General features: G+C 36.4%; 1 protein-coding gene across 8 annotated transcripts in view; it reads left to right on the top strand.

Annotated features, from left to right (window-relative positions):
- The window catches only part of KIF13A (kinesin family member 13A), a 116,296-nt gene that overhangs the window by 70,591 nt on the left and 32,886 nt on the right, over positions 1–12,819 (top strand). For 3 of the 8 annotated variants that reach the window (XM_082046048.1, XM_082046052.1, XM_082046054.1), the window contains 7 exons: positions 252–464; positions 2,588–2,698; positions 3,724–3,858; positions 5,037–5,167; positions 6,876–6,962; positions 7,077–7,243; positions 8,309–8,440. In XM_082046048.1, the coding sequence (XP_081902174.1) occupies positions 252–464; positions 2,588–2,698; positions 3,724–3,858; positions 5,037–5,167; positions 6,876–6,962; positions 7,077–7,243; positions 8,309–8,440 (976 nt within the window). The remainder of the gene's footprint in view (positions 1–251; positions 465–2,587; positions 2,699–3,723; positions 3,859–5,036; positions 5,168–6,875; positions 6,963–7,076; positions 7,244–8,308; positions 8,441–12,819) is intronic. The other 5 variants (XM_082046051.1, XM_082046050.1, XM_082046055.1 and 2 more) reach the window with 3 other exon arrangements.

Below are 12,819 nucleotides of genomic sequence, written 5' to 3'. Positions count from 1 at the left end.
AGTAATATGGACAGGTAAGCATGTCTTGTGTTAATTCTGTTTAAAGTTGTATTTGGCTATTTTCAGTTATAGTGGAATCAGTGCTGGTGGAGGTGGCTGGAAATGTTTATGGAACATACTGCTTAGTTTATATCCAGAGTACCTTTCAGTGTCTAAATAGTAAGCTTTGCATTTTAAGTATCTTTGTAAAGACACTGTATAACCTGAGAACCATTTTTAACTCTCACACTTTCTGTGGATGCACTCTACAGGACAACTTGGGAGGAAACAGCCAAACGGCCATGATAGCCACAATTAGTCCAGCAGCAGACAATTATGAAGAAACACTCTCTACTCTGAGATATGCAGACAGAGCCAAAAGGATAGTTAATCATGCTGTGGTGAATGAAGATCCAAATGCTAGAGTCATCAGAGAACTACGTGAAGAAGTTGAAAAACTCAAAGAACAGCTCTCGCAAGCTGAGGTAACATCATTCACAGTACATGGTAAACCGAGTTTCCCAGGGAAACATCAGCCTCTGGCTGGGACATTACCTTTCTTTTTAAGTCTTACAAAATGAGGAAAGGAAGAGTCCTGCACATTTTTGTTAAATAATTAACCTTGTTTACTGAAATAAATCCAACATAACTTTTAAATGTTGTCAGAATAGACTGTTCTTGAGGAACTTCATGTCAATCAGTAATTGATGCAGCAGAGATAAGAGCCAGAGTACAACTTCATTGTGTAGACTTATGCCATTGTTTAACACCAGCAAGCAACTAAGTACCACGCAGCCACTCACATACCCCACCACCACCACCCCTGCCGTAGTGGGATGGGGAGAAGAATGGGGAAAAAAAAAAAAAAAAGATTCATGGGTTGAGATAAATATAGTTTCATAGGACAGCAAAGGAAGAGAAAATAATAATAATGATGATGATAAAATAATATACAAAACAAGTGGTGCACAATGCAGTTGCTCACCACCCACTGACCAATGCCCAATCCAATCCATCTCTGGGCAGCGATTGCCACCCCCTGGCCATGTTCCCACAGTTACATCATATGGTGTGGAATATCCCTTTGGCCAGCTTGGGTCAGCTGTCCTGGCTGTGTCCTCTCCTAGCTTCATGCACATGCCCTCTCTGGCAGTCCATGGGAAATTGAAAAGTTCTTGACTTAGTATATGCACTGTTGAGCAACAACTAAAACACCAGTTTGTTACCAACATTCTTCTCATACTAAGTCCAAAACACAGCACTGTACCAGCTGCTAGGAAGAAAATTAATTCTATCCCAACTGAGATCAGGACAACTTATTAGCAGATTCTTTTTTTTTTTTTTTTTGCATAGATGAACGATATAATTTTGTGATGTCAAATGGAAAAGTGTGAAAAGCTGAAAATCTGGTATTGGACCACAAAATATGTGGGATGTTTCTCTCCTTGACATTTGTAAAAAAACTATAAAAAAGTGGCAAAACTCCAATAGTGAAACCATCAGCAATTTGCTTTACTACCTTGACAGTTAACACTAGGATTGCTGCTTATCTTAGATTTATATTTCTATTAATAATTGGAGAGTAAAATATCAGGGTAGGCTAGTTTAGTTGGTGATATCTGGAGTTATAAAGCACTGCGCTGTGGGAACATATTTTTGGTCTTTTCAGCCAAGATACAAAATACTGGTGGAAAAAGAACAAAAGTGTCTGATGGTGGTGGTGTTTAAACTTCACTTTCATTTAAGGAATAGTGTTCCTCATGTGAACAGTTCCTTACAGGCTGAAATGGGAAAATGTGATTTAAGAAAAAGGAGTGATTCACTTTTCTTTTTGTAAATAAAAATATGTTCTAATCCCATATTTTAAATAGGAAAATATTATTGTATTATGTTTTTAATTATGTTGGCGCAGAATGTGGCTGAAGACAATCAGTAGGAAGGTGTCCAAAGTCTTAGTATTTTTTTTTTTAAGTTTTTTTACTCTTATACCTTCTGTTTTAAACAGTAATATAGAGTTATAGGCCAGCTTGTTGAATTCTTACTTGGCACTGGATGTGTTTGAGGCCTTTGCTTTTGTTTCCCATTGTGAAATGAGAAGTGTGTGTTAGTTCGCGAGCGTGCCTTCCTTTGAAAGGTAATCAACAGGGTCAGTCTGAAAGCTGTAGTGCAACTCTAGAAACACTTATGAAACCAAAATAGCATGGAAGGCTAAATATTGAGAGGAATTTGTATATGAAACTGCTGTTGGAAGAAAGACTTCGCAGTTTAACTTCAGACAGCTAAGATTTAAAGTTTTTAAATACTCAGATATTTTTATACAGACATTGAAGCTTCATCGGCCAGACCCAGAGATTTGATGGATTCTGTTGGCCTCTGGAGCTATGTCAATCTTCAGCTATTTCAGATCTGGACCCCTTACAGTTGTTTCAGTCCTCTTCCTTTGCAAGTGACCTGTTTCTTCATCTTCGGCCATGGAAAACCTGGGGATATAGTTGAAATCTGTGTTTGTCGCATTTCATATTATGCTACTGTGTTCAGTTTACTTATGCAAGCAGACACTGCGGTTGGAAGAGTAGATGAGGCTTTTTTGCTAATTTTTGTCTTTTAGGCCATGAAAGCACCAGAACTGAAGGAAAAATTGGAAGAATCTGAAAAGCTAATAAAAGAGCTAACAGTCACCTGGGAAGAAAAGCTAAGAAAAACAGAAGAAATTGCACAGGTATTTCAGAAATTTTGAGGAGGAAAGGCCAGATACTCATATAGTCCAAGTCAGCTGAATTTCATGAGCTTTAGTGGACTATGCTGTCTTCCCCTCCAGCTATTTAAAATTCCTCTGGATTTTTGTCTTTTCCCCTTGGTTGGTGGTGGTGTTGGTTTTGTTTGCTTGTTTTGTCTAAATTTCATTAGAATAAATGTAGCTGTGTCATGATATCATTGATAAAAACTAACATTTGGTTTTAAAATAAAATGTCAAAATATGTTTGGACAGCTCATTTATTTCTATGACCACAGTGGGATCTTGGACATGTTTACCTTGAAGTGACTAAGAAAGTGAAGAATTACAAAAGGATCAGAGTTTTGGGTGGTATTTGTTGCATTTGCTTTTAGTGACTTCTTAACCAAAGAAGGAATATGTGTACATATATTCACTAATGTTTGTTTATTGTTATTGTACCTAAAATAGGACTTCTGGATTCCAGTGTACTTTTTCATCATTTCCACCATCTATAGCTTGGAGAACAACTATTATTGTTTCCCTTAGTAGTCCTAATGTTCCAGAAGCATCCTTTGGTGCAACTGCTGTTTAAATGAAAAAAAAACTAATTAAAAAAATATTAAAAAAAAAAAAAAAGGCTACAAAAGAATAAACCTAAATTGTAGCTTGCTGTTTTCTAAATTACCTGTGACTATGGTTATTTTTGAAGTATAATTGCAACTGAAACTAGTTTTTGACTAACATAGGGGTTCTAATAAAATCAGTAGGGCTGCTTTTAGGTAAGTAAGTTCCACTTCGGGGAAGCAGGTGCTTGAGATTAGATTTAACTTTTTATTGTCAGTGTGTAAAAATAAATTCTATTAAACATATAGTACTTGACCAGTGTCAAGTTCTGTTTCTGGTTGCGATATGCAGAATGCGCACTCAGTATGTGCATCTTCAATTTTAGTTGCTCTGCTTTCATTTACTTGCTGTACATCTGCCTACATGTTGCAGCAAGGAAGATTAACCTATTTTTGTGCTTACAGGAGAGGCAAAGACAGCTAGAGAGTATGGGAATTTCCCTTGAGTCTTCAGGTATCAAGGTTGGTGATGACAAGTGTTACCTGGTGAACCTGAATGCAGACCCTGCGCTTAATGAGCTTTTGGTTTACTACTTAAAGGTAAGAACTGAGCAGGATGTTTACACAGAATGAAAGGACACTTGTTTATTGTTTTGAATTTCTGGCTCAATTTGTTATTTAGATTATTAAGACTAGTTGCAGCAAAATGGGATAGGCCGCCTTCTACTGTTTAGGTTTTTGTTCTCCCTTTGCAGTTCAGCTCCATTGTTTTCCTAATTAATTTCCTGATTGCCAACAGTGGGAGAAGTGCTCAGTGTGTGCCCATGTTGAGATAAATTCTAGATTTTCTAGGTAGGATGTGAATAGGGTCACCTCCTGGGCTGAATGAGAAGAGAGAGCCTTGTGCTGCTAGATGCTTCTTTTTTGTTATTCAGCTGAGGATTGCTTTAAATATTCCATGAGTTAATCATAAAGAGATGATATTTAGTACTAATCAGTAAGAGTAAACATAGCCTTTGTCAGAAAAGTTTAAGAGAAAGGAGGGGGAAAAAAGCACTGTTTAAAATTTAGAGAAAAGTATTTTCCTAGTGCCACTAGCTTTCATACCATTCTGTTTAGCATAGTCTCATGTCAGAGTGAAATGGTGTCAAAAACAAACCTCATAAGTTTGCAAGCAAATACAAACTCCTTGTCAATACGATATGAAAGAATATTCTATCTGGTTTTATAGTTACTTTTCTGCTTTAGTGGCGGAGATAGGGCTTCTGTATTTGAACAGAAGCAAATAAAGCACAACCTCTCTAAAACAGCAAAGTATTTTGGCAGAATTTACAGTATGACTTGAAATTATGTAGATATTAGTATGTTTGAGTTGCTATATAGGTGTCTTCTAAAAAGCAGCCAACTCCGTGTACCTCGTTTTACTATCTGTGTTGTTCTCTGTTATATATGCCTGTATGACGTGTCTGGTTTTCTTCACTATTTGCATTTATTGCTTGTATGCAAGCATAGTCTGAGAATATTTTAAAATCAGAATTTGTGTGTCAACTGCTTTATTTTGCTTTATCTAAAATGGTATGGAGATAAAGTGCATAGCAGAACAGTTTCTGTGTGACCTTTACAGTCTTCCAATCTGCTATGGCACCATTTCTGCCCTACAGAAGTGCTTAGCAAAAGAGAGCACGTAGTTTGTGCAGCTTCAGTGCTTTAGCTAATATTTTCTTAGTTGTGTAAACAGTGATAGTTTGCTTGTCTCTTATTAACTGCTTATTTTCTAGGATCACACAAGAGTTGGTGCAGATACCTCTCAGGATATACAGCTCTTTGGTATAGGAATCCAACCAGAACACTGCGAGATTGATATTTCTTTTGATGGAGAAGTTACACTCACACCAAAAGAAAATGCAAGGTAAGGAGAATCAGCAACACTTTCTAGTGAAGTGTTGGTTTTCTTTACCAGAGGATAACTTGCATGCATTTTTATTTTACATAGTCAGAAATATCTTACATTCTGATCAATGAGTTGCTTCAATACAGGTGACTTAAACAGATGCTTAGAAATGACATTCGGTGATAAAACTGAGATTTCCCCACACCTATCCACCCACTCACTTTGCACCTTAACAGACTATCAGTAGTTTGACTCGGAATAAACCATTGCAAGAAGCTTTTTAATAGGAATGGGGAGCCATTGCTTGCCTCTGTCTTCAGTGGTAACACAATCACTGGGACGCTGCTGGCTGTCCTGACCCCTGTGATGGGTTAGTAGGCTGTGTCTTGATGGGGGAGGATAAATTGTGTCTCATGAGTAGTTCCTGTTGTAAAGCTCAGTATTTTGTAAGAGGTATTTTAAAGATCTGAAGATCTTGAAATTGTTTTCTAAATCTTGACTTACCCTTGTGTCTAGTAAATATGCAGTGTGAAGTCAGGTTTCTCCTTTTGTTTCTACTTCTGTATTTTAATTATTTTTCATTTTGGGGGCACTGTGGCTTCTTGGGTGGAATGGTAAATGTCTTTGTCACTTCATCTCCAGTGACATGTGATAAGCAATGCCTTCATCCCAGTTAGTAGTCCTGCTGTTAGTCTGAAATCTGAATATCTAAATAATGTGTAGATTAGTATCAGAATGAGAAACAAAAGTTTGAGAGACACCTTTTAAAAAATCTGATCTCTTCCATTCTGCCTTCAGTAAAATGCTTCTTAGCATTTGCATTTTTCTTCTGCAGCCTACAGTACAAAATTTCAAACAGATGGGATTCAGACTTGTGGCGATAGAGTTACTGTACTGGAAATCAGTCATTTTGACTGACAAGAACAAAGACACACATCAGTGGAAAAAAACTTATTTTACTCATGCCTGGTGTGCAGTGCTTAAGGAGCTGTTCTTAAAATACTAGTATCAACAGAAATCTTGCTACCAGAATTTCATTAAAAAAAAATAAAATCTGGTTTTAAATCAAATGCTTACATGTTTGTGTTGACTTACTTGAGAAAGCTGAATTCAGAACACTACATCTGAAAAAGGCTTTTCATTTTACTTCATTTTTTTTCCCTTTCAAATAAAATGTTCTGCTTTGTGACTCACATATGCAAAAGTTCAACAGCTCCATTTTTCCCATTTTGTGTTTGAAACTTAAATACAAAGAAACCTAAATGCAAATATAGCAGTATACCAGATGTTCACAAAAATACACCCATGTTAATAATAGGCACTCAGTTTGTTGAAAGAATGAAACTTGGATCTAAGGGTCTTTTCTTAGGCTTGAATGCCTAGTATGTTAATAGTATATTTTACAACTCTTGTGTTGACTATCTTGTATCTTGGAGAGCTTTATCAGTAGCAATTGCAGGCATCCAAATTTACAGACTGTTTATAAGAAACAGCTAGAGACCCAGTTTGAGAAATGGGCATTTAAAGAAAACTGTACAACTAAATCAACCTCATCTGTATGTTGACTAAAGAGTTGTGCCAGCCAAAGCTTTAATGAGAACCTAACAGATTTGTGCATCATATGATAGAAATCACTGCCTGTTGATTGGAGAAGCAGTAGATTTTGTAGCTACTTTTCAATCTTTTGTTTTTAGGATTTTGCTGAAGTTGTATTTTCTTCTTTCAGATCCTGTGTAAATGGTGCACTGGTATGTTCTGTCACTCAGTTATGGCACGGAGATAGAATATTATGGGGAAACAACCACTTTTTTAGGTAATAATTGATGTTTACATTCCAGCCTCTTTACATTCAGCCTATTTTATTTTTTTTTTTTAATTCCATTGTTCTGCATAAACTTTTTGAAACTGAACTTTAATTTTTACACAGAATCAACTTACCAAAGAGGAAACGACGAGATTGGCTGAAAGACCTTGAGAAAGAAACTTCGTTAGGAGAGCATGATCTGGATGCAGCCAGTGAAGCTTCTTCAGAACCAGACTACAACTATGAGTTTGCACAAATGGAAGTTATTATGAAAACACTGAATAGTAATGGTAAGGCAACTTTCAGATAAAAATGTTCTTTTGGATTGTCTAACAAATTTAGTAAGGAACTTAATTTCTGGGTAAAACAAGTGTTGTACTTACCCCAGGGACCTTTGGAACATTTTCAGAAAAAGATATTTTATAGAAACAGTGCTAGGCATATATATGCACATAGGTATCAATACAGACACAAATTAGTAGTTGGGTTGTGCCCTGACACAGAATTTTATCAGTACATCTCTGGTCCTTTATAGTGCAGCTGTGTTGTAATCATATGCCTGTCAAATCATCATCCAAGTCCTACTAGCCTCTTACTTTCTGAAGTTACTGCAGACAGAAAGGTGCTCCAGATATGGGTCAGTTTCATTGTCCTTTTGTATCAAATATTACTGATGCTATTTAGTAGAAAAACACTGAAATGATAACAAACCAATAGTCAAATGTCAGCTAGAGTGGTTTTTAATGCTCGATCATTCTATTGTGTTTAATCTTAGTTAAAACTAATGTGGTGCCTTTTTTTGGACATTATAATAAAATACAGTATATATAAAATAATGGTATGGTGTATATATGAAACAATGTGGTGTTTTCATGATTTCCAGAATGCAAGTCATAGCTCATATGATAGCATATGGTATAAAGAAATGCTGAAAAACTTGGCAAACTACTGAATGCTTTGTACAGGTTTTTTAAAACAGAAAATTTGAGAGGCAAATACCTTTTGGTATTTGTATCTTCCTGGTCCCTGGCCAGGAAGACACAATAGATGGTGTTTCATTGCTTCCTGCCTTCCTTTCTTCGTATCTTTACAGTATTTCCATTGTTTGCTGTGTTTTGCTTTTTTGAATACAGTATTTACTTTTTTTCTTGTTCTCCTCTTATTCTTCAACTTTCTCTGTTTTGCTGTTGAGCACAGCAGGATGGTTTTATATGGTTGATGCTTTAGCAATAGTTTTAGGCTTTTTACTGTTTGATTTTAATGGGATTGTTTGTGTGAGTGAGTGACAGGGTCAGGTCACTTAAACTGATGTGAAATTACTGTTTGATAACAGAAATATTCTCATTATGGTTCAGTCATACCAGGAGACGAATTTCAGATGAATCTGCCATCCTGGTGGTCTTCAGTGTTGTCATCGCTTGTGAAGAGTCTGTTGCCTGTTTTAAGGCCTCAAACCATCCCGTATCTGTGCCAGAACTGGGACAAAGGTTTTGAACTCTATTGACTCATGCATGAGACTGCTGGAGAAATCTGAAAGCATTAATTGATGCTTGATCTGCTTGTCACTAACAGGGGATTTGACTAAACTGTAGCAGTCTAAAATGAATCACTGTTCTTTGAACGAGAGGTCGCTTTTTTTTTGGTTTTTCTTGTGTTATTATCTTGCTGAAGTGATTCTTCACAATATTTCAAGTGTCTTTACATTTTGGCTCAATAGGCTTTTTTGACGGAGCTTCAGGCCAATTTTTGTCTTGGTCAGTTGTTTTTGTGTCTTTGTTCGGGAACAGCACAGACCTTTTGTTTCATTAGAGCTTTCTGCTCCCTAACACTCAGAAAATGTTAGCGGTCCTACATGTCGCACCTTTTCAGAGACATTATAACGCAATTATTCTGCATCTTGTCTCTTCTGCTCCCTCCCACATAGGTGTTGCTTAACTAAGTTGGAGCAGTAAGTGATAATGTAATAAAACCCTGCCAAAACAAGCGACTGTGCAGATCATAGACTGGTCTTTTGATTTGAAGCTAGATAGCACTTCTAGGTTCTGTTCTTAATGGTATAGCTAAAATATATTTTTTCTGACAAGATTCCAATTTGTTGGGTAAGAAGTAAAGCAGCTTTTTTAAAATACCATTTATTCTTCCTTAAAATGAAAAATAAATACAGTTAAGGAAGAAGAAATAACTAATAACTGAAGACAGTTAATTCTGTTATTGGTGGAATAAAGGGATATTTTTAAAATTTGATTAGATAATTATTTTATAGACATATATTTATATAGCCCAAAGCAAGAGCGTCTTTTTGCTTGTTCATGGGTTGTTGTTCTGTTTTGTTTTCTTTTTCTTTTTCCCTTCCCCTTGATCTATCTGAGAACAGTAACCCTCTTTAAATAAATAGCCTGGCTTCTCCAGGGTGCAGACACATTTTTTTTTTTATGGCATGTAACCAGTACAGCAGTGTCACATATTGCATCCGGCTCCAAAGAAGTTCTGAGGCAAATGTGTAACATTGGAAACAGCTGTAAAGAAAACATCCAGATTCCTTCCTCCCTTCAACATGGTCACTTTCTTTGTGGGATTCTGTCAGATCAGCTTTGTACTGCTAATTTGTGATTCTGGTCAAACAGAGAATGCAGCGAAGAAGTTTACTTTATTCTTGTATGCGGTGCAGCGGTTAAGTAAACAATGTGATTAGATTATGCAGCTTCTCATTTGGGTGAACACAACTGTTACAGCTCGGGATGGGGATTTTGATGGAACCGAACAAAGCAGCCTGTTCCATAACCACCTCCTAGCTTGCTTAGAAAAATGCACTTCCATGAAATCTTTAAGGAATTTATTTATTCAGCATTGTTGTTACTGATGCGAGGTGACATTGCAGCAAGGTAATAAATGCTCTTCATCCTATGGAGAAAGTACATTCTTCTGGTTCAGTGTTAATATTCTAACATTTTACAGAGGCATAACTGCATATGAATGGTCTTTTCGGGGCCATTGAACTCTTGTCATGTAACCTGATCTAGCTGAAGATGTCCCTGCTCATTGCAGGGGGGTTTGGACTAGGTGGCCTTTGAAGGGCCCTTCCGACCCAAACTTTTCTATGATTCTATGATATGTAAAGGATTGGGACTTGCGACTTTTAACACTGTATGGAATTTGGTGTGCATTTGGCAGGCACTGGCTAGTCTTGCCTGATTTTTTTGACTTCGCATGAGAAATCCAAAATTGTGGAACATGGTGTTTAACTCTAACTTAAACACTACAGTAGTTCTTTTTAATTGTGAAAAACTTGTTTATTTTTTCATCTTCTTACTAGACCGTTTATAATTCACACCGTATTTTGCTTTTCCACTGTGAGAGGCTTGAGCTTTTCTGTGTAAACTCTCTCAAAAGTTAAACTGAAGACTTTTCTAAAAGTATAAATTTACCTTTTGCATTTAAATAAAAGCATAACCCACCTGTTCCTTCCCCAAACAATAGTGGATTTCATTGAAACTGGGAATTTTTAGATTTGGTTCTTGCATCTTGTTCCAAATATTTTCCATGGTCTAATTTGATCCTGTGGTGATTGTGAATCCTGTAAATCTAAGTGGTTGCAAAGGTCATTTTTATTAAGGAAATATGCTCCTTGAACTCAGAGCTGGTCTTTGAGCAGTTTAGAAAAGTCTCATCTTAATGAGTCAGCCTTAGATTCATTTCCTGTGTTTGCAAACACAATAGAGGGTTTAATTTCTTCCATGCCTCTTCTCTATCTTCTGTATAATACCTGATTTCTCAACCATTCTTATGCATAACTAAAACTATTTTAGGGATTATGCAGTAAAACCTCTGCATGTGAAGGTAATTTTGGTATTATCTGGAGAAGTTAGGAGGAGGAGGGTGATGCAGATCAACATGAATAACTTGGGCTTTAATCTAGCATATTAGAATATATTTCAGTCATTTGTTTTTGTTGCACTGTATATTTAAAAGCTGAAAATAGCTGACTGTCTTTCTAGAATGTCATGTACTAAAAAGTAATATTTCTGGTTATTTTAAACACTTATGCATCATTGTTTTGCTATTTGGTTGCTATTTATACTAAATGATTTTTAACTTTGTGCTTTATAATTACCATCATGGTGATATTTTGCGATGTCTTTGTGTGAAGCCAGTGATTTCTTCCATGGATAAGGCTACGGCCACAGTGGCAACTTGCCTTAGTGTTTGCTTTCTGCTAAAAATAAAAATGTGCTTTACACCAATCTTAATATTTCCAAAAAGGATGCTGAGAGGCAAGTAGAAACTCAGTGTAACAACAGAACCCTGGAGATCCTGTTTGCTCCTCTGGCATGTATAATAGGAAGGATTTGTGTTATGAATGGCTTGCTTAAATATGCATGTATGTAAAAATCACAGCGAGTTGGTTTCTCTTCAATTTTTAGAAAAATTAGTCTCTGTAGTTTTAGTACTAAGTTGTTGTAAATTACTGTATTCCACAATGTATATTGGTTTGTGAAGATATAAGGCATGTTTGGTTTTGAGAGAGTGTATGTGCATGTTACGGGGACCAGCGTAACACTACCGCTGATGAAAACCTGACAGACACTTTCATGTGAATCCTCGATTGCATGCTATAGCAACCCAGATTTTTTTTCATATAGCATTGTAGTATCAGGAATACTTGTGCAGAATCTTACAGGACTGGCTTTTGGTAGTAAAGGCAAGATGGTTCATAATTAAATCACATTGAGTAGTTCCAAAGTGGGACAGTGTAAATAAATCTGAATTTGTCTCCCGCCTTTGTGACAGACTGGCATCCTTAAAAGTCACAGCAACTCTTTTTTTAATTATTTTTTTAATATATATTTGCAAAATGGAAGAGATATCACAAACAATTATTTTAAAGCCAAAGTTTTTTGCCTTTAAAAATCCTGGTATTTTCTAGAGCTGCAATGTTACTTTCCCTCATATTCCATCACTCCATCTGTAGAAATTCCTCTTCTTCCTTCTTCTGATGTGCAGAACCAGCAGGCTGTTGGGTGATGTGCTGTCACTCATATTCATCTAGATTGGTCCTCCTTCAAACCACTCTTTTTGCTGTATTTAAGCTTCCAGCTGTACATGCATGAAGGAGATACATACTGGTAGTATACAGAAAGAGCTTATTCCATTGAATTGCTCTTTCAGAGGCACAGGCTGGCATTGGACCTAAAAACAAGGAATAGGTGTTTCTTTAATTTGAATGCAATTTAGATTTAACTGTAGCCGATTGACACAAGGAGTTGTTTCAGGATAGAGTATCCAAATGGGTATTTGTTCTGGGTTGATACTGGGATGAAAAGTGGTTTGTAAGGCTAAATGCAGAATTCCCCTCCAGAACATACTTCGTCTGCTTCAGTGCCGTACAGCGCATTAGTGCAATGTGATATGTGACTAGTCAGACCACTTGTTTGTCTCAGTTTTCATCTGCAGCTCTGCAACATATTCAATTCTCTGCTAAAATGGAGTAAGCAAATTGTTTTTTACTTCCTTAAGTCATTTCCTTCTCTGGTTAATATCTTCCCTTGCATTTTGCTTTGTTTTCTTCTTATTCATTTGTTCCGCTTTCCATCTATTCTTTTTTTCCGACAGAGATTCTGGAACATATTACAATTTCACAGTACTTAAGTGTGCAGTAGACAAGGGTCTTAACCATTGTTTCAGCCTCTTTGCATGCTGGTGGGTTTTTTTCTTGTTTGAATTTATTTATTTAATGCAATATTTATTATTTTGGCTTCTGTTTGGGGGGCTAATGCCCATCGTGTGTTTGCAAAGACTCTGGGATATGTTGGTTGCTATTACCAAATAAATAGTGAGTGTTCTGTAATGCTGAAATGGCATTTTCTCA

This window comes from Streptopelia decaocto, assembly GCF_964273445.1.
Source record: "Streptopelia decaocto genome assembly, chromosome: 2".
NCBI lineage: Eukaryota > Metazoa > Chordata > Aves > Columbiformes > Columbidae > Streptopelia > Streptopelia decaocto.
This window is presented reverse-complemented; position numbering and strand designations above follow the sequence as displayed.